This window comes from Equus przewalskii, chromosome 4, assembly GCF_037783145.1.
Source record: "Equus przewalskii isolate Varuska chromosome 4, EquPr2, whole genome shotgun sequence".
In the NCBI taxonomy this organism is placed as follows: Eukaryota; Metazoa; Chordata; class Mammalia; order Perissodactyla; family Equidae; genus Equus; species Equus przewalskii.
Window position 1 is genome coordinate 15,051,000 of NC_091834.1, and position 26,774 is coordinate 15,077,773.

General features: G+C 52.7%; 1 protein-coding gene across 23 annotated transcripts in view; it reads right to left on the bottom strand.

The window, feature by feature from the left end:
- CAMK2B (calcium/calmodulin dependent protein kinase II beta) overlaps positions 1-24,981 on the bottom strand; it is a 93,747-nt gene extending 68,766 nt beyond the window's left edge. For 4 of the 23 annotated variants that reach the window (XM_070617254.1, XM_070617241.1, XM_070617248.1 and 1 more), the window contains exon 1: positions 24,371-24,569. In XM_070617254.1, the coding sequence (XP_070473355.1) occupies positions 24,371-24,435 (65 nt within the window). In that variant the 5' untranslated portion in view covers positions 24,436-24,569. The other 19 variants (XM_070617252.1, XM_070617240.1, XM_070617238.1 and 16 more) reach the window with 15 other exon arrangements.
- Positions 24,982-26,774: the final 1,793 nt, after the last annotated feature.

The window sequence follows — 26,774 nt, forward strand, 5'->3', positions numbered from 1 at the left end:
TGTACACAGTCGCATCAAGTCTGTACAGCTCCATACTGATGAGGACAGCCTGACTTTGACACGTGTCTGCGGCACTGTGTCCGACTTAAACCTCACGGGCCTCACAGCTCACACTGTCACCCTCAGTGCTGTCCAGACCCACCACCCCTCCCCACCACAGCTGGGGTCCTCTGTGTCCCGGTTCCACCAGGCTAGATATCCTTGAGAAGTTTCCTGGAGGGCTCAAGGCAGCAAAGCTGAAGAAACAAGAGAGTAGGTGTCAGCCCAGGGGACACGGCGGTGTCTGAAGGAAGTGGGACACACTGAGATTACTTAGTGTGGACAGAGTGACTGGGAAGATGAAAGAGTTCTGGAAATGGATATTGGTGACGGCTACACAACACTGTGAATTGACTTAATGCCACTGACCTGTGTACTTAAAAATGGTTAAAATGGTAAATTTTATGTTATGTCTATTTTGCCACAATAAAAAAAAGCAGCAAAGGAAGTAGATGGATGGAGAAAGCTGCCAAGGCTCACACGAATCAAGAGAAAGCAGGACAGAGCAGACATGAGCAAGGGAAGTTATCAGGGACAAGGAGGGACATCACATAATGATAAGGGGCCGTTTCTCCAGGAAGATTAACAACCCTTAACGTGCATACACCCAACAAGAGAGCGTCAAACCACACGAGGCAAAAACTGCTGGAAGTGCAAGGAGAAATAGATGGATCCACTATCACAGTTGGGGACATCCACAGCCCTTTCTCAGAAATGGACAGACCCAGCAGGCAGAAAGTCAGTAAAGACACAGGTGACGTCAACAAGTCATCAGTCAATCAGATATGATTGACATCTATAGACGACTTCATCCAACAAAAGGATAAGACACCTTCTTCTCCAGCTCACATGGAACACTCACCAGAACAGGGCACATTCTGGGCCATGAACACACCTCCACAAATTTAAAAGGATAGAAACCATACAAAGTATGTTCTCGGATTACAATGGAATTAAACTAGAAATGAAAAATGGGAAGATAGCTGGAAACCCCAAAATACATGAAGATTACACAACACACTTTCAAAGAACACATGGGTCAAAGAAGAAATCGCAAGAGAATTTTTAAATATTTTAACTAAATGAAAACAAAAATAAAACATCGAAACTTGTGGGATGCAGTAAAACAAGTGCTTAGAAGGAAGTTTATAGCATTGAATGCAGACGTCAGAAAAGATTTAAAATCAATAATATAAGCTCCTGCCTTAGGAAACTAGAAAAAGAAGAGCAAATTAAATTCAAAGTAAACAGAAGAAAAGACATAATAAAAGTTAGAGCAGAAGGGCTGGGCCAGTGGCACAGTGGTTAAGTTCGCACGCTCTGCTTCAGCAGCCTGGGATTTACGGGTTCAGATACTGGGCACAGATCTACATGCCACTCATCAAGCCATGCTGTGGCAGCATCCTGCATATAAAACAGAGGAAGACTGGTACAGGTTTTAGCTCAGGGACAATATTCTCCAAGCAAAAACAGGAAGATTGGCAACAGATGTTAGCTCAAGGCCAATCTTCCTCACCAAAAAAAAGAGCAGAAATCAATTAAATTGAAAATAGGAAATCAATAGAGAAAATCAATGAAACCAAAAGCCGGTTCTTTGAAAAGGTCAATAAAATGGATAAACCTTTTTAGCCAGGCTAAGAAAAAAAAGAGAGAACACAAATTACTAACATCAGAAATGAAAGAGGGGCCATCACTACTGATCTCATGGAAATTAAAAGGATAATAAAGGAAAACTATAAACAACTCTATGTCCACAAATTTGATAAACTAGATGAAATGGACCAATTGCCTGAAAGACAGTCTGTCAAATCTCACAGAAAAAGAAACAGACAATCTGAATAGGCTTATATCTATTAAAGAAATTGAATCAGTAATTAATAACCTTCCCAAACAGGAGAGCACCAGGCTCAGATGGATGCACTGGCAAATTCTATCAAACATTTAAGGAAGAAATTACACCAATTCTCTACAGTCTCTTCCAGAAAAAAGAAGCAGAGGAAATATTTCCTAGCTCATTCTATGAGGCCAGAATTACCCTAAAACCAAAACCAGACAAAGACATTACAAGAAAGAAAACTATAGACCAATATTTCTCATGAACACACATGCAAAAATCTTCAAGAAATTATTAGCAAATCAAACCCAACAACGTATAAATGGAATTATACACCACAACCAAGTAGAATTTATCCCAGGTATGCAAAGCTGGCTGGTTCAACATTTAAAAACCAATTAATGTAACCCATCACATCTACTGACTTAAAAGGAAAATCACATGGTCATGTCAATAGACGCAGGAAAAGCATTTGACAAAATCCAACACCGATTCATGATGGAAACTCTCAGCAAACCAGGAATAGAGGGGAACTTCCTCAGTTTGATAAACAGCATTGTTTGAGGAAGCTCAGGCTGTCATAAGAAAATATCACAGACTGGGTGGTTTAAACGACAGAAATTAATTCTCACAGTTCTGGCTGCTGGCAGTGCAAGATCGAGGTCCGGCAGGGTTTGGTTTCTCACGTGAGCTCTCTTCTCTTGACTTGGAGTGGCCACCATCTCCCTGTGTGCGAACTCAGCCTTGCCTCAGTGGGTGCACGCGGAGAGACAGCAAGTGAACTCTCTGGTGTCTCTTCCCATACGGACACTGATCCCATCAGATCAGGGCTCCACCTCTATGACTCATTTAACCTTAATTACCGCCCAAAGACCCTATCTCCAAGTAAAGTCACATTGGAGGTTAGCGCCTCGACCTATGAATCTGGTGGGGGGCGGGGGGGGACACAATTCAGTCTATAGCGAGCATCTACAAAAATTCTACAACTAACATCATACTTTTGGTGAGAGTAGACGCTTTTCCTCTAAGATCAGGAACAAGACTGGGATGTTCCTTCTCACCACTCCTTTTCAACAAAATACTGGAAGTCTTAGCTAAGGCAATAAGACAAGAAAAGGAAAGGTATACTGATTGGGAAGAGAGAAACTGTCTTTCTTCACAGATGATATGATTATCTACATAGAAAGTCCCAAGAATCGACAAACAATTGGAACTAATAAGCAATTGTAGCAAGGCTGCAGGATACAAGATTAATATACAAAAGTTACTCACTTTCCTATATACCAGCAATGAACAAGTGGAATGTGAAATTAAAAACACAACCATTTACACTATCAACAAAAGATGAAATACTTAGGTATATCTCACAAAATATATACAAGATCTATATGAGGGAAACTACAAAAGAGTGATGAAAGAAATCAAAGAAAAACTAAATAAATGGAGAGATATCCCACATTCATGAATAGGAAGACTCGATATTGTCAAGATGTCAGTTCTTCTCAACTTGATCTATAGATTCAATGTCACCCTAATAAAAATCCCAGCAAGTTATTTTGTGGATATTGACAAATTGATTCTAAAGTTTATATGGAGAGGCAAAAGATCCAGAATAGCCAACACAATATTGGAGGAGAAGAACAAAGTTGAGGACTGACACTACCTGAATTCAAGACTTGAAGATACCACCCGACATCAAGAACAGATAATAGATCAATGGAACAGAACAGAGAGTCCAGAAGTCGGCTCATACAAATACAGTCAACTTATTTTTGACAAAGGAGTAAAGGCAATTTAATGGAGAGACAGTCTTTTCAACAAACGGTGCTTACTGTGTGGACTGAATGTTTGTGTCTCCCTAAAACTCATATATTGAAATCCTAACCCCCAAGATGATGGTATTAGGAGGTGGCACCTTTGGGAAATGGTTAGGTCCTGGGGGCGGAGCCCTCATTAGTGGGACTAGTGCCTTACAAAAGAGACTCCAAAGAGATCTCCCCAGCCCTCCCACCACGTGAGGACACAAGGAAAGACAGCCTGTCCGGGAAGCAGCTCTCACCACACACTGAAACTGCCAGAGCCGTGATCTTGGACTTCTAGCCTCCAAAACTGGGAAAGATAAACATTTGTTGTTTGTAAGCCACCCAGTTTATGGTATTTTGGTTACAGCAGCTTGAACAGACTAAGACAGTATTGGAACTACCAGACATCCAGAAGCAAAAAAATGAATCTAGACATAGACTTTACACCTTTCACAAAAATTAACTCAAAATGGATCATAGACCTAAACGTAAAACTATAAAAGTCCTAGAAGATATTGTAGGCGAAAATCTTGGTGACCTTGGTGTGGCAATGACTTTTTCAAATACAACACCAAAAGCACAATCCATGAAAGAAATCATTGGTAAGCCGGGTTTCATTAGAATAAAAAACTTCTGCTCTGGGAAAGACAGGTTAAGCAAATGAGAAGACAAGCCACAGATGGGAGAGAATATTTGCAAAACTTACATCTAATGAAGGATTTGTATCCAAAATATACAAGGAACTCTTCTTTTTTTTAATTTTTCTTTTCTTTCTGCTGGGAAAGATTCACCCTGAGCTAACACCTGTTGCCAATCTTCCTCTTTCCTGCCCGCCTCCCCAAAGCCCCAGTACATAGCTGTATATTCTTGTTGTAAGCCCTTTGAGTTCTTCTATGTGAGCCCCTGCCACAGCATGGCTACTCACGGACAAGTGGTGTGGTTCTGGGCCCAGGAACCAAACCCAGGCCGCCAAGGCAGAGCGCATCAAACTTTAACCGCTAGGCCATCAGGGCTGGCTCTACAAAGAACTCTTAAAACTCAACAATAAGAAAACAAACAATCCTATTAAAAATGGGCCAAAGGCTTTAACAGACACCTCACCAAAGAAGGTATACAGATGGCAAATAAACATGTGAAAATATTCTCCACATCATATGCCATCAGGGAAATGTAAATTAAAACGACGAGATACCACTACACACACGTTAGAATGGGCAAAATCTGGAACACTGACAACATCAAATGCTGGCGAGGATGTGGGACACAGGAACTCTCATTCGTTGCTGGTAGGAATACAAAATGGTACAGCACTTAGGAAGACATTTTGACAGTTTCTTACAAAACTAAACATACTCTTACCACACAATCCAGCAATTGTGCTCCTTAGTATTTACCCAAAGGAGCTGAAAACTTAGGTCCACAGAAAAATCTGCATACGAATTTTTAAAGCAGCTTTATAATAACTGCAAAAACTTTGAAGCAACCAGGGCGTCCTTCAGTAGGTGAGTGGGTAAATAAACTGTGGTCCATCCAGACAATGGAACGGTACTCAGCACTGAAAAGAACTGAGCTATCAAGCCACGAAACAGCATGGAAGGACCTAAAATGCATATTGCTAAGTGAAAGAGGCTAATCTGAAAAGGCTCCATACTGTATGATTCTAACTGCATGACATTCGGGAAAAGGCGAAACTATAGAGACAGTAAAAAGATCAGTGGCTGTCTGGGGGCTGAGGGGAGAGGAAGAGGGGAGCACAGGGGATCCGAAACAGTGCAACGACGGATGCATGACGTCATGACCCTTTGTCAAGCTGTAGAACTAGACAACACAACGTGTGAACCCCGTGGAAACTATGGACTTCAGTCAATACTAATGTAGCAACACTGGTCACTAACCGTAACAGGTGAACCACACCCGAACGCAGATTGTGACAGTGAAGAGATCTGGGGCCAGGTTGTGGACTATGGGAACTCTCTACTTTCCAATTTTTCTGTAAGCATAAAACTGCTCTAAAAATAAAGTCCATTAGTTTTTTAAGTTTAAAGAAGAAAGAAAGCATCTTTACAACGGTGCGGGGGCGTGGTGGGCATGGATTTTTTTAACCACATGCAGAAGAGCATACGCCATAAGGGAAATACTGACATATCAGATTCACATTGAAACCTTGGAACCTTGCAACTCCAGCGTGACTGAGGAGTGCTGTGGGGGTGGCACAGACGCCCCCTGAAGCCAGCAGCACCCCAGGACTACCCACGGCCCTCTGCAGTTTACAAAGTCTCCTCCCTGGGCGCCCGTGGAGGATGGAGCTAGGTGGGGCATGAAATGCCCTGCTGAGATCACAGCACTGTGGGTAGTGGAGCGGCAAGACCTAAAGGCAGAGACCCCACACTCCCAGCACATTCACCCACCAGGCGCTCTCTGTAGGCTCACAAAGGATCTCTGGGGGACGAACAGAATATTCCAGGCTGAGGGAGGGAGGAGCAAGAGAAGCTGAGTGTTGGAACCTGAGCCAAGCAGAGGCGGAGCAGCAGCATCCCGGCACAAGAGAAGAAGGAGCTCAGGTGCCTGGGGTCCATCAGGGTCTGGCTCACAGGCCAGGGAGAACCAAATTTTCTGGAACTTTACGAGCCAGTTGCCGTCACCCCGGTAGCTTGATGTTGGCCATCGTGGGTGTATTTACACCACAGCGATGGGCCAACACTATCAGTCAGGGCCCATCCCCTGAGTTGTTAACATTTACCAGGCATGTCCAGAGAGGAGACAACAGGACCCGGTGTGGCCTCCTTCTGCACACCCCAATGCCACCACTCCCCTCCTGCACTGTGGATGGGGCAGAAGGTCAGGAAGGGCCAGCATGGATGAGATCCTGACCAGGCCAGAGGCCTCCTGGGGGTGGACACTCCAGGCTCTCCCTGGGGGCAAGAGAGAGGAGAGGGCCCATGGGCGAGAGTGGGCCCCTGCTGAGAGCTCCAGAAGCCGCCATGGGCTCCAACTCCCCTCAAATCCAGCCTGTCCTGTGCAGCCTCCAGGGGCACACGCCATCCCCAGGCTCTTATGGAGTCAGGCTGGCCAGGCTTTGTGCTGCTCACTCGCTTGCTCCCCTCCCTCTCCGTTCCGCCTCGGTGTGTGCCTCTCTCCTTGTCCCCTTTTCTCTCCGGTAACCCATATTCTCCAGGAACCTTCAGCAACAACCACACCAGGCTCTGACCACCCCCACCCTCTGCCACCGCCACAAGCTATGGAGATGACCTGAGTGGTGGGTTTGCATTAAGCAAAGACCAAACTAAGGACAGAGGTGGGCAGGAGGGCAGGGATGCCCCAGCAACCCCCGGACCCCTCGGTGCCCCATGTTCTCCTCCCACCAGGCGGGTGTGCAGCCTGTGGTGGCCTCTGCAGATGCTGGATAGGGGCTAACGCCCCATCTAGCCCATGAGGGGACCTGCTGAGGACAGGAAAGGACCAAGAGGGAGCGTGTGAGCAGGCTTGGCCTCCTGTGGCTGGATGGCTCTGCCCGGAGAAGGCAGCTCCTGCATCTCTGGAATTCCGCTGCAGCCTACGGCCCACACAGAGAGGCCTAGCAGTCCAGGGCCCACCCACTCCCAGGGCCTCTGCTCATCGGCTGCAGGACAGCTGAGCCTGGAGACTGGCCAAGGTGACCTCATCAGCCGACGGGCCACCTGGAAGAACCATCCACGTATCGGAAGCCTGAGGTGAATTCAGGGACAAGCGAGTGCTGGCTCTGGTTTAATTTGTATTCTTCATGTTTTCACACGCTGAAAGAACTTCCACTGCTTTTTCTGTGAATTGCCTACTTACATCCTTCATCCATATTTCAGCTGAGATTCTGGCTGTTTTCTTACCGACCTGGAGGAGCTCCTTCTACGTGAGGGCAATCACCCTGTGCCCACCGCAGGAAGTGGAAGGCTCGCTACACGCTTGGGAGAGAGGCAGGAAGGCACGAATGGTTCTGTCCCTGAAAATGGACTCAGACGCTTCAAGGGCAACAGCTGCATCTGCTCATCTTTGCCCCTAGAATCCAGACAGCAAGAAATCTGGTGATTAGCTGGGGGTCAGGGGCAGCAACAACGATGTTGGGATAGACGGGAAGGCTCAGTCAGGCCTGGAGAGGCCCAGGGCCTCCACCACACCTGTGTGCAGGCAGCACCCAGCACAGTGCCCTCGTCCTGGATCTCTTGCCCCCCTCACCTTATCCCGGCCCCTCGCCCTGCCTGGGGGTGCCTGAACTTCTCCTTCAAATGCCCCCCATGTCCACTATGCCAGGACCAAGGCTGAAGGGAGACTGCAGCGAAAGGGGGATGCAGGCCCCAGACCCTGTCTGCATCCCGAGGGCGAGGCCGGCTGTGCTGGGGGAATGCAGGTGATCGTGGGCCCCAAGGCCAGCTGTGGGAGGCAGCTGGCGGCACAGAGAAGGTGCCCTTGGGCAGCAGGCCTCCCGCACAGCTCGTGCTGGCCCCTGTCCTCTCCCGGCGAGGCCACTGCCCCTTCAAGCACAACAGGATAATTAATGCCTTTGACACTGGACTAACCCTGCGCGGCCCACCAAGCAGAGGTCGACGTGTCCTGGATTACCAGAGACCAATGACCACAGAGCCTCCCAGAACCGTTACTGACTCTTCATCTGTTTTCCGCAAGGAAGAGTCAGCTCAGAGAGACGACCCTGGCCCTTCCTGGACACCCACACCACCCTCGCCTCGGCCATCTGGGGTGCTCTGTGCAAAGCTGAGTGTCACACAGTGGGCTATTTTACTTGACGCTCCGACAGAGAGCACCAAGCCTTTTCATCAACAAATAATTGTAAACACTTACACATTTTTAAAAACATGAATATATTACGTGAAGGAAGTAAAATTCACCTGGATTATGAAGGTGACAGAACTGCGTGGCTGCGGAGGCGAAACCTCGCCTGGGTCCTGGCGGGGCTCCCCTGGGAGACTTGGAGCTGCCACCCCAGCGACAAGCAGACACCGCTGCCTTTCCACAGGGGCTCAGGGGGAGTCTGAGAAGTTGTGCATGTGAACCCCGGGCGAAAGGCTCGCGCTCGGAACCCTGGTCCAAAGGCAAAGTGCAGCAGGCAGTGTCAGAGAGGACCCCAAGGCCAGGGGCCAAGGGCACAGGTCCCCTGGGGAATCTGCCCACGGTCAGCTGCCCTCCACCGCCCACCAGGCCAGGTGGGCCCGGGAGTGTCCAGCAAAGGCACTGAGGGAGCTGGTGCAGGCGGCTGGCTCGGCTCAGCCCCACCCGGGGCAGTTTGTTTCCTCCGCCCATAGGCCCCGGCACTGCCCACTTCCCCCAACAGGCTCACACTTCAAATGCTGGTTTTCCAATGTCCCCTCCGTGCCAGGGGCCAGCCCACGGGAGCAGCCACCAGGCCAGGCCCATGAGAGGAGGGTCTCACTGTGGCTAAGTTCTCCACGCAGCGGGAGGTTCCCACAAGGAGCCACTCACACCGCCCACCTGGGCCCAGGACCAGGGACCAGTCAGCCCACCCATCCACCTCGGGCTGAGCTGCCTGGCCTTGGGATACCAATGTCACTTCCAGGCCACTGTGCTCTCAAGATGGTCCCCAGAACCTGAGCCTCCAGACCCACCCTAGCTGCCCCCCTGTCTCCAGCCGGCACACTCAGGGCTGCCCCGGTGGCAACTGAGGGCTCCATGTCTCCACATCTGGGTGGGCCCAGCACAGGTGAAAGGGCTGATGCGCCCTGGTCCGTGTCCCTGCTCCATGAGTACGACCGTGGATGGATCCGAAAGACCGTTCGGAGGACATGTGACGTCTGGACTCACACACGCAGCCACAGGAGCGGCTCCCCACAAAACAGCTGCGGTTCCCAGCGTGGGTCTGTGCACAGCGGGGCCCCACACAGCAGCCTTCAAAGGCAGCTCTTCAAAGCCACGGCCACCCCGCTCGTTGCAGTGCCAGGCAGTCACCGACAGGCACGAGAACTGAGTCAATCCGCCGGCTGGCCTGAAATTACTGCTGAGGACTCGCGGCTCACAGAGGACAAGAAGGAGCAGACGCCGGAGGAGGGACAGTGACTGGAACGTTCCGGCAGCCCTGAGGGAGGCGGGGGCGGCTCAGCCGGCCGTGGGTGCAGCACCGCCTGCCATACCCTGCTCTCCAGACTCAGAGCCTGCTCTCCACCACACGGCGGCCGAGACCAGGGGATTTGGAACTTACAACCATGGGCTTTTTCCCTGCAAAGTGTGTATCAATGAAGCTCCAGGGGTTTGCTTTTGTTGTATGTTTCAGATCAATCAGGCTTCATCCCTCTTATGTTTTATTCCCGGGGAATGCAAACTTCTGTGCGAGGGCCTATGGACACCTGAGCGTCTGACAGGTAACTTTGTGGCAAGTCTCAGAGGAAGGAAGTGGGGTTTCTGCAGAACCAATACACGGAGCCAGAAGGGACCCCAGAAAGTCACCTGACCCAACCCTCCTGGTTTATAGAAGGGGAAACTGAAACCAGAGAGGTTACATAGTGGCCCAAGGCCACACAGCCCAATGTTGAGAAGTCGTGGCCAGCGGGAGGAGACCATGAATTATGTCCTTTAAAAGTGTCCTTTGCACACCTGTGTTCATAGCAGCACTACTCCTAACGGCCAAAAGGTAGAAGGAACCCAGTGTCCATCCCCGAGTGAATGGATAAGCAGTGTGGTCTATCCATACAGCGAATTCTTATTCAGCCTTAAAAAGGAAGGAAAGTCTGATACATGCTTCAACATGGATGAACCTTGAGGACAGGACGCTCAGTGCAAGAAGCCAGACACAAAAAGACAAATACTGTACACGTCCACTTATATGAGGTCCCTGGAGCAGTCAAATTCAGAGGCAGAAAGTGGAACGGCGGGCGCCAGGGGCCGGGGGAGGGGGTTAGTGTGCAATGGGGCAGAGTGTCGGTTCTGCAGAGTTCTGGGGATGGTGAATGATGGCTACGCAACAACGTGAATGCACTTAATGCCACTGAACTGTACCCTTAAAATGATTAAGATGGTAAATTTTATATTACATATATTTTACCACAATAAAAAAAAAATGTCCTGGTAGGGTACGCAGCCCTGTCTCCGAAAAATCATCAAGAATGAAGGAAACTGGTACTTGTAATGCTATCTTTAAAATCAGATTTTTAAAAAGGACTTCTTTAGTACCACCTGACAAACCAAACCTTAACCTCTGCTGACAAACAAGAAAAATCTAGAGGAAAAAAATCCATAACAATCCCAGACAGAAAGCCATGAACTAAAAGGAAGGAGCAGCTGCCATGGGCTCAGCACAGCCAGGCACAGGCGAGGGGCCACTCTGTGGGTCGGCCCCACAGAGAACACGTCCCGCAGCCGGACGCCAGCCCGGCCCACTCGGCGCCCTCCCAGCCCCACGGGCCCCCAGGGCACAGAAAAGTGGGGGGTCCACAGTGCCCAGCACACAGCACTGGGCATCCTGGAGACACCTCATCTTCAACTCTGAGCTGTGTCCTCCTTAATGGTCACCCCCGCCCCTCCTCCCAGCCCCAGGCCTCAGTGACAGTGCAGGGAAAGCTGAAGCCACCAGAGACCTTTGGGGCACAGGGAAGAGGCTGTGCACAGGCTCTGCCTCCCCAACCCTGGACTGGGCAGGGCGGCCACATGGCCAGCTCCCCGCACGGTGTGACTGACTCTCACGATCACACTCCCCTTTCACAGACAAGGAGACTGAGGCTGTAAGAGGCGACCTTCCCCTGCTCAAGGTTGTGGTACTGACCCACCCTCATTGTCACGGCACACCCGCCAGACTGTTCCTCGCCGGCTGGGAAGGAGCCAGCTCAGTGCCCTGGCGAACTGAGGAGGAAACAGAGCCAGGGCCGCACAGTCTGCTCACGGCTGACAATGCCCGGGGGCTGAGGTCCTGGGCAGCCCCCCACAGCATGGCTGAGCAAAGCTGGGGCTGGACCAGATGCTCTGGGCCCGGGAGCCCCTGGCTGACTTCAGCACGGTAGAGCCTGGAGCCCATGCAGGGGCTTTGATGCAGATTGCACACCCAGTGGCAACTGAGGCCAAAGACCCCATGTGCCCCAAGATGTGACAGCACAGAATTCTGCAGCAAGGACAAGCCCCGGCCCACGACCCAGCACCTGCTCGGACCATCCCTCGGGGCTGGGAGACTCAGGAGGCTGGAAAACAGAGGAGACTGGAACTCAGAACCACACCTCAGCCCAGAGGGAGAAATAACCTGATTGCATTTCAGTGGAGGAACCGGACACCTGAGTGCCTGTGACTTCTCCATGAAGCTGCGGGCCTGCGGTCAGGATCTGCAAAGCCCTGAACGCTCCCTTCCAAGGGGGCCACTGAGGATGCAGAGGCAGGAAAAGGCGTGGTCCCCAAGATGGCATGAGGAGAGACCCCTAACGGCCCTTTAAGTGAGGCGAGAGGAGAGGAGGGAAGAGAGGGGAGAAGAGAAACAGAGGGACAAACCCAGCGCCCCAACCTCCCACCTGACAGGGTCCACCCAGCATAGTGAGGGGAATGCCCACCCGTCACCACACCGGGAAGAGCCTAGAGGAAAAAGGAGGAAAGAAAAGAAAAGTCTACACCTGAAAAAAAAAGAGAGATTAACACCCCCCACAAGATGGGGCTGTCCTGGGCAGTCTGTCACACGGGCAGTTGGTCAAGACAAGCATTTGTTTACTGATCAGAAAATAAAAATGCCCCAGGCTCAGGACTGCAGGGAGCTGTGCAAAGCTCCCTGAACGCAGGGAAACCACAGTCTGCGCCCCAGGAGTCTCAGCGCTGCCACAAGGCCCCACCCAGACTTGAGGGGCCGTAGACCCCCTGAGGAGGGAGAGAGCACAGAGGAGGGGACCCCGAGGCCCACCCCACACTGGGATAACAAAGGCGCCCAGTCCTGGTCTCAGCGCAAAGGCCTGGCCTGGCAGTCTCGGGTGGGATGGCCCCAAGGGCCACTCAGGACATAAGCAAGTGGAACCCCCAGCCCAAGGCCCTGCTCCTGAGGGGCTCACAGGCTCCTGGACCTTCCTCGACCTGGGGGGCGGGTGATGAGGTCAGCAGGGGTCACAGCCCACCCCAGAGGACGCAGGGAGCATGGGGAAGGGGCAGAGGAGAAAGAAGGGGAGAACCCCAACGGAGGACGTCAAAGGAGGTGCAGAGAGCAGGCAGGGAAGGAGGCGACCAGACGTTCCAGAATGACAGGGCCTGGGGTTGGGCTTCCGCTCCGGCCGCACTCCAGCCCTCCCTGCCACTGCCAACGGTCGTGTCCTCCTGCGCCCCGCCCCCCGCCTGTCACCACACCCACGGGGACCCACCCACCCTGTTCCCAGGGGAGCCTCCCCCTCCAGCACCCGGGCCCCAGGAGAGAAGGCCTCCTGTGTGAGGATGGGACCTTCCGGAACGATGCCCAGGCAACCATCTGGGTCGGGGCAGCGCCTTGTTCCCACCATGCCGCTCTGTCTGCTCTGAGACCACCCTGAACCCAAGGCCAGCCCCAGATTCGGGGGCAAGAGGCGGACTTGAGCCAGTGGGAGGAGGGGGCTGCGGATCCCGCCCTCCCGGCCTCTATACTCTCATCCCCGCCGTGGGTCCCACCCAGCCTCCACCCTCCAGCTCCCAGGTGGCTCTCAGCTGCTTCTGGGCACCGGGACAGGTGCCCGGTGTGGGACAGGGCATAGCTGGGGCGGCTCACTGCGGCTTGGCCATGGCACTTTGGACCCTGTCCCACAACACCGCAAGCCGTTATTCTGGTGACACGACTGCTTCTCTGTTTGACGATAAGCGGAGGCCGCGGCCGAGAGCTGGGTGACACTTTCACTGTTAAGCTCATTTCTCAGCAATTTGAACGTTGAGATGCAGATGTCAGAGCGGTTTTTTTCTACATAGGTTTTATTTGTTTTTAAACATCTTTATTGATATATAATTCACATATCAAACAATTCATCCATTTAAAGTTTATAAGTCAATGGTTTTTACTATATTCACAGAATCCTACATCCATTACCACAGTCTAAGTTTGCAACATTTTCATCACACCAAAAACACACCTCTACCCAACAGCGGTCACTCCCCAGCCTCTGTTCCCACTGAGCCCAGGCTCTACTCTCTGTCTCTACAGAGTGGCCTGTTCTGGACACTTCATGTAAATGAAGTCATATGACATGTGACCTCTGTAACTGGGTTCTGTCACTGAGCATCATGTTTTCAAAGTTCATCCACATGGTGGCATGTATCCATACTTCTTAGCACTTCATTTCTTTTTATGTCTAAATAATATTCCGTTGTATGGATATAACACATTTTCTGTATCCGTTCATCAGTGGATGCCTATTGTGAACAATGCTGCTATGAACAAGCTTTTGTGTGAACATATGTTTTCATATCTCTTGGGTACACGTCAAGGAATGGAACATTTGAGCAACTGTTAAACTGTTTTCCACAGTAGCTGCATCATTTTACATTCCCACCAGCTGTGTCTGCAGGTTCTGACTCCACATCCTCGCCAACACTTGTTATTGTCTGTCTTTTTGATTCTAGCCATCCTAGTGGGAGTGAGGTGGAATATCACTGTGGTTTTGATTTGCATTTCCCGAATGACTAATGATGTTGAGAGTCTTTTCATGTGCTTATTGTCCACTTGTATATCTTCTTTGGGGAAATGTCTATTCAAGTCCTTTGTTTTTCAACTGGGTCGTTTGTCTTTTTACTGTTAGGCAGTAAGTTCTTAAAATATTCTAAATACAGGTTCCTTATTAGATATATGATTTGCAAATATTTTCTCCCACTCTGTGGGTTGTGTTTTCACCTTCCTGTCCTTTGAAGCACACAAGTTTTTAATGTTGATGAAGTCCAATTTATCTATTTTTCTTTTGTTGCTTGTGCTTTTGGCGTCGTATCTAAGAAACCATTGCCAAATCCAAGGTCACAAAGATTTACTCCTACATTTTCTTCTAAGCATTTTATAGCTTTATCGCCTACAATTAGGTCTATGATCCATTTGGAGATAACTTTTGCATCTGGTGTCAGGTAGGGTTCAGCTTCCTTCTTTTGCACGCAGATGCCCAATTGTCCATTTGTTGAATGAACCATTATTCTTTCCTTATTGAATTGTCTTGTCAATCCTGGTCAAAAATCAACTGACCAGAGATGGATGGGTTTGTTCTAGACTCTGGATCCTATTCCACTGACCTGTGAGCTGATCTTTACGCCAGGCAGGACGCACACTGTCTTGCCTGCTGCAGCTGTATAGTCAGTTCCAGGATCGGCAAGTGCGAGTCCTTCAACTTTGTGTCTCTTTTCCAAGATTGTTCTGGCTCTTCTGGTCCCTTGCATTTCCATATGAATTTTAGGATCAGCTTGTCAATTTTTTTTTAAAAGGTAGGTGAAATTTAGATAGTTATTACATTGAATCTGCAGGTCAATTTGGAGTATACTGTCATCTTAGCAATATTAGTTTTCTGATCCACGAACATGAGATGTCTTTCCACTTATTTAAGCCTTCTTTAATTTCTTTCAACGGTAGTTTATAGTTTTCAATGTTCCAGTCTTGTACTACTTTTGTTAATTTATTATGTTATTCTTTATATACTGTTGTGAATGGAACTGTTTCTCCTAATTTTATTTTGGGATTGAACATTGTTAACATAATGAAACACAATGGATTTCTGCATCTTGATCTTTTATCTTGCAACTTTGCTGAATTCATTTTTTAGTTCTATTTTTTTTTAAGATTTTATTTTCCCTTTTTCTCCCCAAAGCCCCCTGGCACATAGTTGTATATTTTAGTTGTGAGTCCTTCTAGTTGTGGCATGTGGGACGCCGCCTCAACATGGCCTGACGAGCAGTGCCATGTCCGCACCCAGGATCTGAACCGGGGAAACCCTGGGCCGCTGCAGAGAAGCGCACGAATTTAACCACTTGGCCACGGGGCCGGCCCCTCATTTTTTAGTTCTAATTGCTTTTCAGAGGATTCTCTATACAAGATCATGTTATTTGCAAATAGAGGTAGTTTTACCTATTTCTTTCCAATCTGGGTGATTTTATTTCCTTTTCTTGCCTAACTTTCCCACCTGGAACCTCCTACAATACATTAGTAGAAGTGGAGAGAGCAGACAGCCTTGCCTTGTTCCGGATCTCAGGGAGAAAGCACTCAGTCTTTCACCATTAAAGATGTCAGCTGTGGGTTCTCATACATCCTTTATCCAGTTGAGGAAGTTTCCTTCTATTCCTAGCTGTTGACTCTTTTTATCAGGAAAGAGTATTAGATTTTGTTAAACGCTTTGTCTGCATCTGTTGAGATGATCATATAATTTCTTTATTTTATTAATATGGTGTAGTACACTGATTGAATTTTGTATGTTGAACCAACCTTTCATTCCTGGGATAAAGCTTACTTGTTCATAATATATAACCCTTTTTATATGTTGCTTGATTCATTTTGCTTGTATCTTGTTGAGGATGTTGCATCTATATTCATAAGGGACACTGGTCTGTAGTTTTCTAACATCTTTGTCTGGTTTTAGTATCAAGGTATTACTGGCTTCCTAGGATGGATTGGGAAGAATTCCCTCCTCTTCTATTTTCTGGAAGAGTTTGTCAAGGACTGGTATTAATTCTTCTTTAAATGGTTGATAGAATTCACCAGGGAAGTCATCTGGGCCTGGGCTTTTCTTTGTGGGGCACTGTTTAATTTTTAATTTACTAATCTCTTTAGTTGTTCTAAGTCTACAGATTTTCTGTTTCTTCCTGGGTCAACTTCAGTCATTTGTGTCTTTCTAGGAATTTGTCCATTCCTTCTAGGTTATCTAACTTATTGGCGCACAGTTGTTCAGAGAATTCCCTTATCATCCTTTTATTTCTGTAAGGTCAGTTGTAATGTCTCCTCTTCTGCTCCTGATTTTAGCAACCTGAGGCTTTCCTCCTTTCTCTTGGCCTGACCACACTTTCTATTACTGCAACTTGCCTCCTAACTGGCACTCCTGAGTTTCTGTCATTATTCCCAGAGCAGAAGCATTAACTGCCCTCTACTCCATCACATAATTTCCTTAGTGTTTCTGTTCATTATCTGCCTCCCCGACTAGGATAAGTTCCACAAGGACAGGCACTCTTGACTCTGTTCACTACCGTTTCGCCAGCACCTAGGAAGTGCCTGGCAAACAGACATGTGCACACAGACTTGCCAAGTGAATGAGTGAGCCTGCAGAGGAGCTGGAGAAACTGGAAAATCTGCAACAGTAATAATAATAGGAATAGGAATGACCTTGAAGCTCTAGACCAGCACTGTCCAACACGGTGACCACCGCCGCCCTGCATCCACGAGACTCGGAAATGTGGCTGGTCCAAACCGAGGGTGCCACAGTGTAAAACACACAACAGATTTCCAAGACGGTATTTTTAAAAATATAAAATAGCTTAACAATAACTTTTATATTGATCACATGTTGAAATAATATTTTAGATATACTGAGATAAAGACATATATTATTAAAGTTCCTCTCACCTGTTTCTTTTTACTTTTTTGTAAGCATTAGAAAATTTTGAATCACACATGTGGCTCACATGTGGCTCGAGTTTTGTTTCTTCTGGACAGCGCCACTCCAGACGACTGGACAGGGTGGGGGGTAACGTCGTTTGAGTGCACAGGGAAAAGGAAGCAAATTCCAAACACACAGTCAGGAGAGGCCCTGACAGAGACAAGGGGGTGAGAAGGAGTGTGGGCCTGGTCCAGGCGCACGCAGAGGCCCATGCTGGGTCTGTGTCTGCGCAGCCCATGGGACCACCCTTGAGGCCCGTGCCCCAGGCCTCATTCAGCTGGTCTGGAGTGAGGTCTCCAATGGGCAGCCGAGGCTGGAGCCACCGCCCTCGGCACCTCCTTCAGCGGTGCTGTTCCTAACTAGACTGGCGCTCTTTACCCAGAAAGCCCCTGACAGACGGCCTGGATCAAACCAACAACTCTGAGAGTCAGGCTGCCGCTCAACACCCAAGAACAGAAACCACGGGAAGAACGTCATTAAGACACGGGCAGGACGCTGCAGACCTCTTGGCATCAAGCTCCGTGGCAGGCACCTACAAGACGCCAGCCCTGCAGCAGCACTTCACCAGGCAACAAGACAGGCAGCCACTCAGGCCCGGCGTCTGAGGCCCCCGAGACCCCCTGCACCCCTCACTCCACCCGCCTGCAAGGCCCCCAACTTTTATGGGGTAATGGTACCAACGCTCTGGGAAGCAGCCACAGCCCGCAAGGCCAATCTGTTGGGCACCTACTGTGTGCCGGGAGTGGTTCTGAGCCCTGTAATTCAGTGTGGGCTGGGTGACAGGGAGGCGGGGCTGCCCCTCAGCTCCCCACTGGAAACGGGCACCAATGTGGACGTGCTCGACACTATGGAGGGCATTACATCAGAAGCCACGACGCCCTTCCTGTTTCATTGCAACCGCCACCTCCTTCTCCCCGTCCTCACTGGGTGCCCATAACATGGGGAAACGTGGTAGTTCTGAAATCAGGCCCTCACAGAACAATGTGGTTTATGCTTCCTCCATAACAGTTTCTTAAATCTTCGCCCAGCTATTGCCAATCTGTTCCAGAATTCAACAGAAGCTTGTATTTGGCTGAACAAAGAATCATAGCTATCTTAGGATCATTATGTCAATGCAAAAAGAACCGCGTCCACCAGGACCTGCAGCCCTGAGCAAGGCGGGGACCCTCTAACCTGGGAGACAGAGGCCCCCAGGACTGGGCAGCTAGTAACACCACTCTAACATAAAAGGATGTGTTTATTTTAAATAGATTCAGATCTTTATATGAATAAAATATACATTTCTACGTAATATGCCAATATGATAATTTTTGGAAAACCAAGTTGATACATAATGCATTTTTATGTTTTTGCACTAAAACACTGACTTGCAGCTGTGAAAGATGCTTTAAAAATAATCAAATCAGATTCCACTTTTGTGGGAGAGGGAGGGGGGATCAAAATTTGGGGAAATATATTTGAAATCTCCAGAAAGGCCACGTCTTGTCTTGGACCAGGTGGCCTCGGAGAGCAGAGGGAGGAGCGGGACGCGTCCAAGGGGCAGACGCTGTCCTCGTCACCTCCGCGTGGCCTTTCCTGTCGAAGGGTTTGTTATGTTCCAGGTGGCTCAATGTGGACTCTCCACAGGGAAGCACGTCTGTTGGGATTTCCTTTTAGGTAGAAGAAAGAAAATCCGGACACTGACTGGCTCTTGGGGGACTCCCCACATGAAAAAAAAAGAGGACTACATTCTCGGGCCTTTCGAAGGAGACCCCAGTGCCTCAGCCCAGGGCCCCAGCTAGAACCTTCCTTCCTCCCCGCGCTGCAATCTGCCCTTCTGATAACCCCAGGAGCCCCAATTTGAAACACAGCGTCCTCTCATCCCGCTGTCACGCTTGTCAGACAACGGGTCCCCATTTTTGGTTTTAAAAATATGGCCACCATATATACACATATCCCTCTGCTTCTAAGAGAACTGGCAGGCACTTGGCTGAAGAAAACTCTCTGACGTGGAGGGACCATCGCGAAAAAGTGTCGGGGTAAACCAACTGCAGAATCACTCTGTGGTGATTCCATCTGTATTTCTAAAATCATCTGTACGTGTGACACGCACGTGTGTATGTACACACCCATGTCTATGCACACACACATATATCTTTTTCACTGACAAGAAAACAGAACAGGCTCCTCCGGGGTGTGAGGAAGTTCAAGTGTAAAAGAGGCACATTTACTGTACATAATTGTGTATTGATCTTTCTTCACAAGACGCTATTGTCCTCAGAGTTTGTTTAATTAGCAAAATAAAATTTCAAGCCTTCCTGGTCCCAAATGGGGGCAGAATGTTGGTTGTCATGGAGAGACGGCGAAAGGAAATGACGTTTTTACAAAAAAGAACTCTGAGGCAGTGCCTTGTGCTGGAAGAACACAAAGACGGCATGGTGAGCAGCCGGCTAAGGACAGGAGAGGTCCCGAAAAGCTTAGGGTCAGAGTAGACCACAAGCAGGCCATGAGCCAGCCAGTGGAATAACAGCATTTTTAAAGCACAGACTAGAGTAGGATCATGAGCTTTGAGAGGAGAAGGTGGATTCCAGAGCCAACTGCCTGGATTAAAACCCGGCCCCCACATGGCTTCAACCCTGGGTGGAGCATCTCTGTGCCTCAGTCACCCCTTCATGAAATAATCACAGTACGTATTTCATAGACCAGGCACGTTAATGTAACAAGCACCATCTAACTGCTGGTGACTGTTACCAGGAGAGAAAGAGTGCAGGTAGCAAGCGCGAGATATATTCTTAGCTCTCAGCAAAGTAGGTTATGGTATAAAAATACCATTCAATAGTAACTAAACTAGCGTCACCTTCATGAGCATCTTGCGGCAACCTCAACATGTGCGACTTCTTCTCTAAACACCCTACATTAAGGAACCAAGATTCCAGCTCTGGGGGTGCCGCCCAGCAGGCAGGGGCCCACCTGATTCACTCACCCCCTTCCTCAAATGTGTAGAAGCACACACGACAGCCAAGCTCTCGAGGAGACACAGCTCTGGGCAGGGGCCGAAGCCCACCTGTGCGTGGGGGGATGCCTAGCATGTCTGATGCCACATGTCAGGGGAGGACGAAGGTGGGGGAGAGGTGGGTAGGCAAGGGGCAGGGAGGGAGCACAGCATCTTCGCAGCTGAGGAACGACTGTGTGGCCATGGGGGAAGAGCGGCTGGCATAGGCAAAGGCCCTGAGGCAGGAAGTGCTCGAGGGCTAGAGAAAACAAACATGGTGGTTCCTCCTCCACCAAGTCCTCTCGACCCTGACAACGCAGCTTCAGAGCTCAGGAGACTCAACAAACGATTTGCTCTGAACTTCCTGAGTTTCTCTATTAACCACCTAGCAGCCCAGCTGCTCGTTGAGAGTATGCCGAGAAAGCATCAAAAAGCCGATTCCCCCAGCAAGGGGTCACGTCCCAGGACAGGGTCTGCTCTCTGCCAACAGGGGGACACTGGATGGAGTCAAGGACACAACAAGGTCAGCTCTGGGCCCACCAGGGTTCAGGGAAGCTGGGCGAGGCAGGGCGCCCTGGACTGGAGGTCAGGGCTTTCCCCACTGCTGGGCCTGGGCGAGTTACTGCGGTTCTGCGTCTATAAAATTGGGGGGGCTCCCACTCACCTCGAATCAAATAAAACCAAATGCTCAAACGATGTGCACCTTAGAGGCGGTTACAACGGGCCATGAGCCGCAAGGTGGGGGGCTGTGAACCCCTGAATTACACCCAAAACTTCAAGAGAGCTGCTTTCTTCTGGGAAGATCACCCAAATTTTAAAGGAGATGATTCCCAAAAGCGGAGGATTCGGGAGCCTTACCTCTTCCCACCCAGCAATCAAACATGTACAACCCCCAGTGCTGAGGGACGGCAAGCCCGGAGAGGGGGCTGGCGGGAATGGGCCCACAGGGAAACTGAGGCTCAGAGAGCGTGCGCACCCCGGCTGGCGACCCCACCACCAGGGGCCAACGGGGCGGGACTGGAGAGAGGGAACACCGGGAGCACCGAGGACTTCCATCAGAGGGGAGCAGCTACACGGCCGTCAGCATACAACGGTCACCACGCAGCAGCAGCAGCAAAAGGTCAAAACGTGTCCGCACACACAGACGCCAAGGAGACACAGCTGAGCGAAAAAGCAAGTTTCAGGATTCTCATGTAAACGTAAAAGAAAACACACCAAAGAACGCCATCCTGTATACTGGTCATGGATACTTACATCTGTGTGTAAATGAACCAAAAAGAGTCTGGAAAGATAAATTCCAAATGCATGACAGTAGTTGGAGAAGAATGGTTACTTAACATTTATTTGTAACGCTTTATTTATTATAATTTTAAAAAACAACTTCAGGCCAAAATGACAAAAGAGTAACAGTTTCAGTCCTGGGCAGAAGAGATACAAGTGTTTACTACTGCTGGAAGTTTTCTCCCTTTTTAAAAGCTATCCAACAGAAAATAATTAAAACCGCATTGGTGGCCAGTCTGTATTGGGCCGAGCCCTGCCCTGTGCCTGTCTGGGGACCCCGGGGTAGCGGAAGCTCCTGACCCGGGACTTGGGCCTTCCGGCTGGGTTCTAACAGGCCAATCCAGCTGGCCAGGGGAGGGCAGAGCCCCCGAAAATAGTTCCTTTTGGCCCTCGAACCCCACTGCCCAGGACCCCAGGGGACGATCCCAAGTAGAGGCAGCCGTAGGACAGGCAGGGAGAGGACAGGCCCATGGCCACGTCACGCGGGCAGCTGTGGGCCTGTGACCCGGCCCTTCCTGGGCAGGGAGCTCAGCGTTGCCTGACTGGTGCCAGGGGCTGCAGCTTTAAATAAACTTGGACGCGCCCACCTGGGCCGGGAAGCAACAGCAACTGTGCCTGGGGCAGGCGCTGTCAACACCAGGGCCCAGGGACCCCGCCCTGGGCCAAGGCCGTGGCATGGGTGCCCGACCCAGACAGCTCACTCCTGTGCTCGCTTGGCCTCTGTCCCACCCAGGATGCCCCAGCAGGGCTGTGACAGGCCCCTCTGAGGCCCTCACTGGGCTTGGCGCCTGGGGGCCTCCACAAGGGGTGCTGGGCTGAGCCGAAGGCCTCCTGGCCCTGGAGGGCTGGCCCAGCACGCTGAGGTGCGGTCCCCCCCTCTCCTAGGCCCCTGGCACCCCCTCTGTGGCTAGGCTTCCTCACCCGCCCACGCCTGAAGCCCAGGCATGACAGCACCAGCGGCCCCCACGGTTCCCTCCGGGGCTGCTCTTGTGCTTGCTGATGGCAGAGGAGCCTGCCCTCCACCGCGGGGTCCGCCACCCCCTCTCGGCCTCTGGGAGGACAGCCCCAAAGACTTCCATTCCCCAGGGTGGGTGTGGGTGGGAGCAGCCGGGATAACAACTGCTGCTGGCATCAGAGGCCTGGGGTTGGGCTGGCCACCCTACCGGGCCACTGGGCCCAGGGAGGTTCCCACAAGAGTCCAGGAGGAGCCAGCGGAACAAGCCTCAGGTCGCGGGAACAGGTATAGCGAAGGGGCACTTCTTCAAAGAGCCGGGGGCACCTGGTGTGAGGGCCTGTGTGCTCCTGGGTTCCAGCAGACACCAACAAGTTCCCCTAGAGATGAGTGACCTTCCTCCCACTGCTGCCCTGTGCCTGGAAGAACCACCTGTCCCATCCGAGGACCTCCAGCCCATTGCACCGTCCTCATAGGCCTGGTCCAGCTAGCCCCTGGAAGCTTCTTCAAGGCCTGTGTCCTGGGGCCTCAGGCGTGCACACAGGGGGTGTGTGCTGGGCCTCCCCTGCCCTCTGCTCTGCTCTCCAGGCCCCCCGACGTTGGGGCTGGGCACCTGGCCAGCTCCCACCCGAGGGAAGGGAGTTTCCGGGTCCACAGGCCCTGACCTTGCCCCTCAGCCTGCTACCCGGCTTCCTCCACTCCACCGGGCTGAGCCCCCAGGCCTGACCAGCATCCTTGCACACGTGCAGGGAGAACTGGGGAGTCAGCACACCCCCACACTCCTCCTAGCGCAGCGCCCACAATTATCAACGATCAGCATCCCTCCCAACACAAAGTATCACCACTGACATTTTTTTTAGAAAGGGAAAAAGGGATCTGCCACTGGATGTGTAAGAGGAAACCTCGCCAGCACCCCACCACACACGAGGGATGAAGGAGGATGGGGCTCTGGCTGTGCCAGGCTGGAGCCCGGGGTTCAGGAGCGCTGGAGCCGGCCCGAGGGATGCCAGGTGCAGCCACTCTGACTCACGGAGCCGAAAACCCCGAGACCGGCTTCACGGTCTCGGCCCGGGGCAAAACCTGGTCTAGGACCCCACACCGCTTACGTTGGTGAGCAGAGCCCAGGAGCCACCTGTTCCCCGAGCGAGGCCCTACCTGAAAGGAGCCTTCAAAGCTCTTCCCCAGTAGCCCCCATCCCCAACCAATAACTCTCCAAAATCTAGCCCCACCTATCTCGACAACTCTGACATCAGGAGCCCATCAGGCTCCCCACCTCACCCCCTCATCTCCAGCCCAGTGACCTGATCCAAGCTCCGTGGTCTCGGCCCCCAGCTCTCCAGACTCCTCTTTCCAGAAGAATCTGGGGGAAAATCCTCCAGAACCCAGAGTCCCCGGGGGACCCACGGCAGAGTCTGTTCCCACGCGGCGGGGAGCGCAGCGGGCACCCCCGGCGCGGATGGAGCCACGCGGAGGAGCAGGCGCCGAACAGGTCCCGCCGCCCCCGCTCCCGGCCACTCGGTGGGGGTGGGGACAGCGCGGCCCGCACCCGGACGACCCTCGGGACTGCTGCCATCCCTGCCCCCGCGCTCTAGGCCCCGCGGCCGCCCCCGCGCACCCCTCCTCGCTGACCTCCCGCCGCCAAATGCGTCACGTCTGCCGGGCGCTCTGGGGACACCTGCTGCCGCCCCCGCCACGCCGAGCCCCGCGCCCAGAGTCCGGGCCTCCGGCTGGGCGGCCGCGCTGGGCAGGGCCGGGTAGGGCCGCGCGCGCCGGGGCCGGGGGTCGGGGCCGCGCGGGACCGTGCGCACCGGGCCCGGAGCCGAGAGGAGCCGGGGACGCGCGGGGCCGCAGTGCGCTCGGAGCCAGCGGCGCGGAGGGTCGCGGTCTCCGGGGTCCTGGCCCTCCGAGCGCGGCGCCCCCCGGGGTCTCCGCGCGGCCCGCACGCGCCGCGGCTCTTACTTGCCAATATCCTCGTAGAGCTGGTACTCGTCGGTGAAGCGGGTGCAGGTCACCGTGGTGGCCATGGCGGCGACGGACGGGCTCGGCGTGCGCTCTGCTGCGCTCGGGCGGCGGCGACTCCGGCTCCCGCTCGCGGGCACGGCGGCGACACGGGCGCGGGCGCGGGCGACACCTCGGCTCGCGGCGCCGGGCGGGGGCCGGGCTGGGCTGCGCCGGGCGGCGAGCGCACGCGAGATCTGCGCGCTCCGTCCCCGCCAGGAGCGCGCCGCACACCTACGCGCGGGGAGCGCGGGCGCCGCTGTCACCGCCGCCGCGCCCGCCCCGCCTGCCGCCCCCTGCACGCGCCCTGCGCCCGCATCCGCACCCGTTCCCTGCACACGCACCCGCACCCGCTCTCCGCACACGCACCCGCTCCCTGCACACGCACCCGCACCTGCTCCCTGCACCTGTACCCGCACCGGCTCTCCACACCCGTACCCGCACCCACCCCCTGCACACGCACCCGCTCCCTGCACACGCACCTGCACCCGCTCTCCTCACAGGCACCCGCACCAGTCCCATGCACCCGCGCCCGCACACACGCCCTCGCCCTGTACTCGCACCCGCATCCTGCGTCTGTGCCCGCACCCGCTCCCTTCACATGTGCCTGCACCTGTTACCTTGCTCCCGCACTTGAACTCTGTACACATGCCTGCACATGCACCCGCTTCTGCATCCACATCTGCACCCATGCGCCCTAGGCCACGCACATGGGCACGCCCGGCCCACCTGAGCCGACTTCTCCATTCCCTGCTGGTGACACCCCCTGTACACACACCCAGAGGACTGCACACAGTGAACCCAGTCCTCTCTATCGCCTTAAGGCCCTCCTCCCCCCCAGACCTCAAGAAGGGACTCAGGCACACATGATTGGGGGGGGGGGGTATGTGCCCCACTGTCCACAGGACCCATTCCTCACACCCCCAGGAGAAGATGCTACCGGACACCTCCTGCCTTGTCTCCACCACTCCATACACCACACAGTCCAGTCCTCCCTGGCAGAGCTGCCCAGGAGCCTCCCGGACCAAGCATGACACTGCCCGTGGGAGATGAAAGGGTGGAGGCTGCACCTCCCCCATGGCCCCAGCCCTCCCTCTCTCCTTTTCCTAGCCCTGGTCGCTGGGGTATCTGGAAAGGAGGTCCCAGGAATGGCATTTGGAGTTCAGGCCAAGGATTCTTGAGTTAGGGGAACAGGAGCTGCTCCATCAGCAACTCAGTGTCCTGAGAGCTCACTGCCCACCTGCCCGGGTAGGGGAACACATTCTCCCCTCTTGCAGGCCTGGCCCACCTGCCTACCCCCTGCTCTGGCCTGCAAAGAAAGAGGGCTCCTCTTGAAAGTGGCCCTGGAGCGGAGGAGGAGAGAGCATGGAGGGAGGGGCAGGAGCAGCTGGGCTGACCCCATTTTCCACAGAAGAGCTTCCCCGAGGGCCAGCCCCAGGCTGCCATCTAGAACCAGGACTTCAGACCCAGCAAAGGAGACCCCGGCCTCCAACACCTCCACATTCTTCTGAGGGGCCAGGGCCAGGAGCCGTCCTGGACAGGCCCTAAGAAAAGAAGTTTCCAGCAGCCAGCTCTGGATTTGGGTCGTGTGGCTGCTCTGACATGAGCCACTTACTGCACCGCGGGCTCCCCAGGCATAGGGTCTAGGCCTGTCCTGCTCGTCTCTCACCTTGGCAGCCAGCCTAGGGCTGGCCTCAGAAGTCTCAATAAAGATTTCCTGGATAAAAGATCAAACTGAAAGGATTCTTGGGTGGGGGCAGCCAGGGCCTCTCCCACCAGATGCCCTTGGTGCACGGCTGTTGGGCAGATTAGTAGCCCAAATGGCGACAAGTCTCGGTCCTGGGTGGTTTTGCAGACCTGACTTGCACCCAGGAGATGGCTAGAGATGGAGGACACGGGGCAGAGGCAGGTCCCCGGCTGGGGGCAGAGAGGGCCCTGTGGAGGACGTGGCCTTGACCTCAGCAGGGCCGGGCAGGTGGGGAGACGACCTCCCTACCTCAGTGCTGGGACCAGAGCAGCCAGCACCGACCTACCAGGCAGACACCCACCTCTCCCGGAGTGGCCCAGGGAGGACTCCAGGCCCCTCACAGACCGGCAGAGGCTTGCTCCTGGGGTCGTGTTCAGCCCCACAGGAGCCTCTCCCCGCACACACTGGGCCATCTGCATTGTTCTGAGCGCCGGAAGGAGAAGGAGGCAGTCCCACATGATAGAATACAATTAGCAAAACAAAACAAAATTGCACCCCATGGTAGATCAGGCTCTTTTCAGGCTACAGGCAGACCCTGTGTGCTGCCAAGGTCACACACACTCCTACCGGCACAAGTCCATGCAATGATAAAGTGGAATTAAAATCATGATGTGGCTG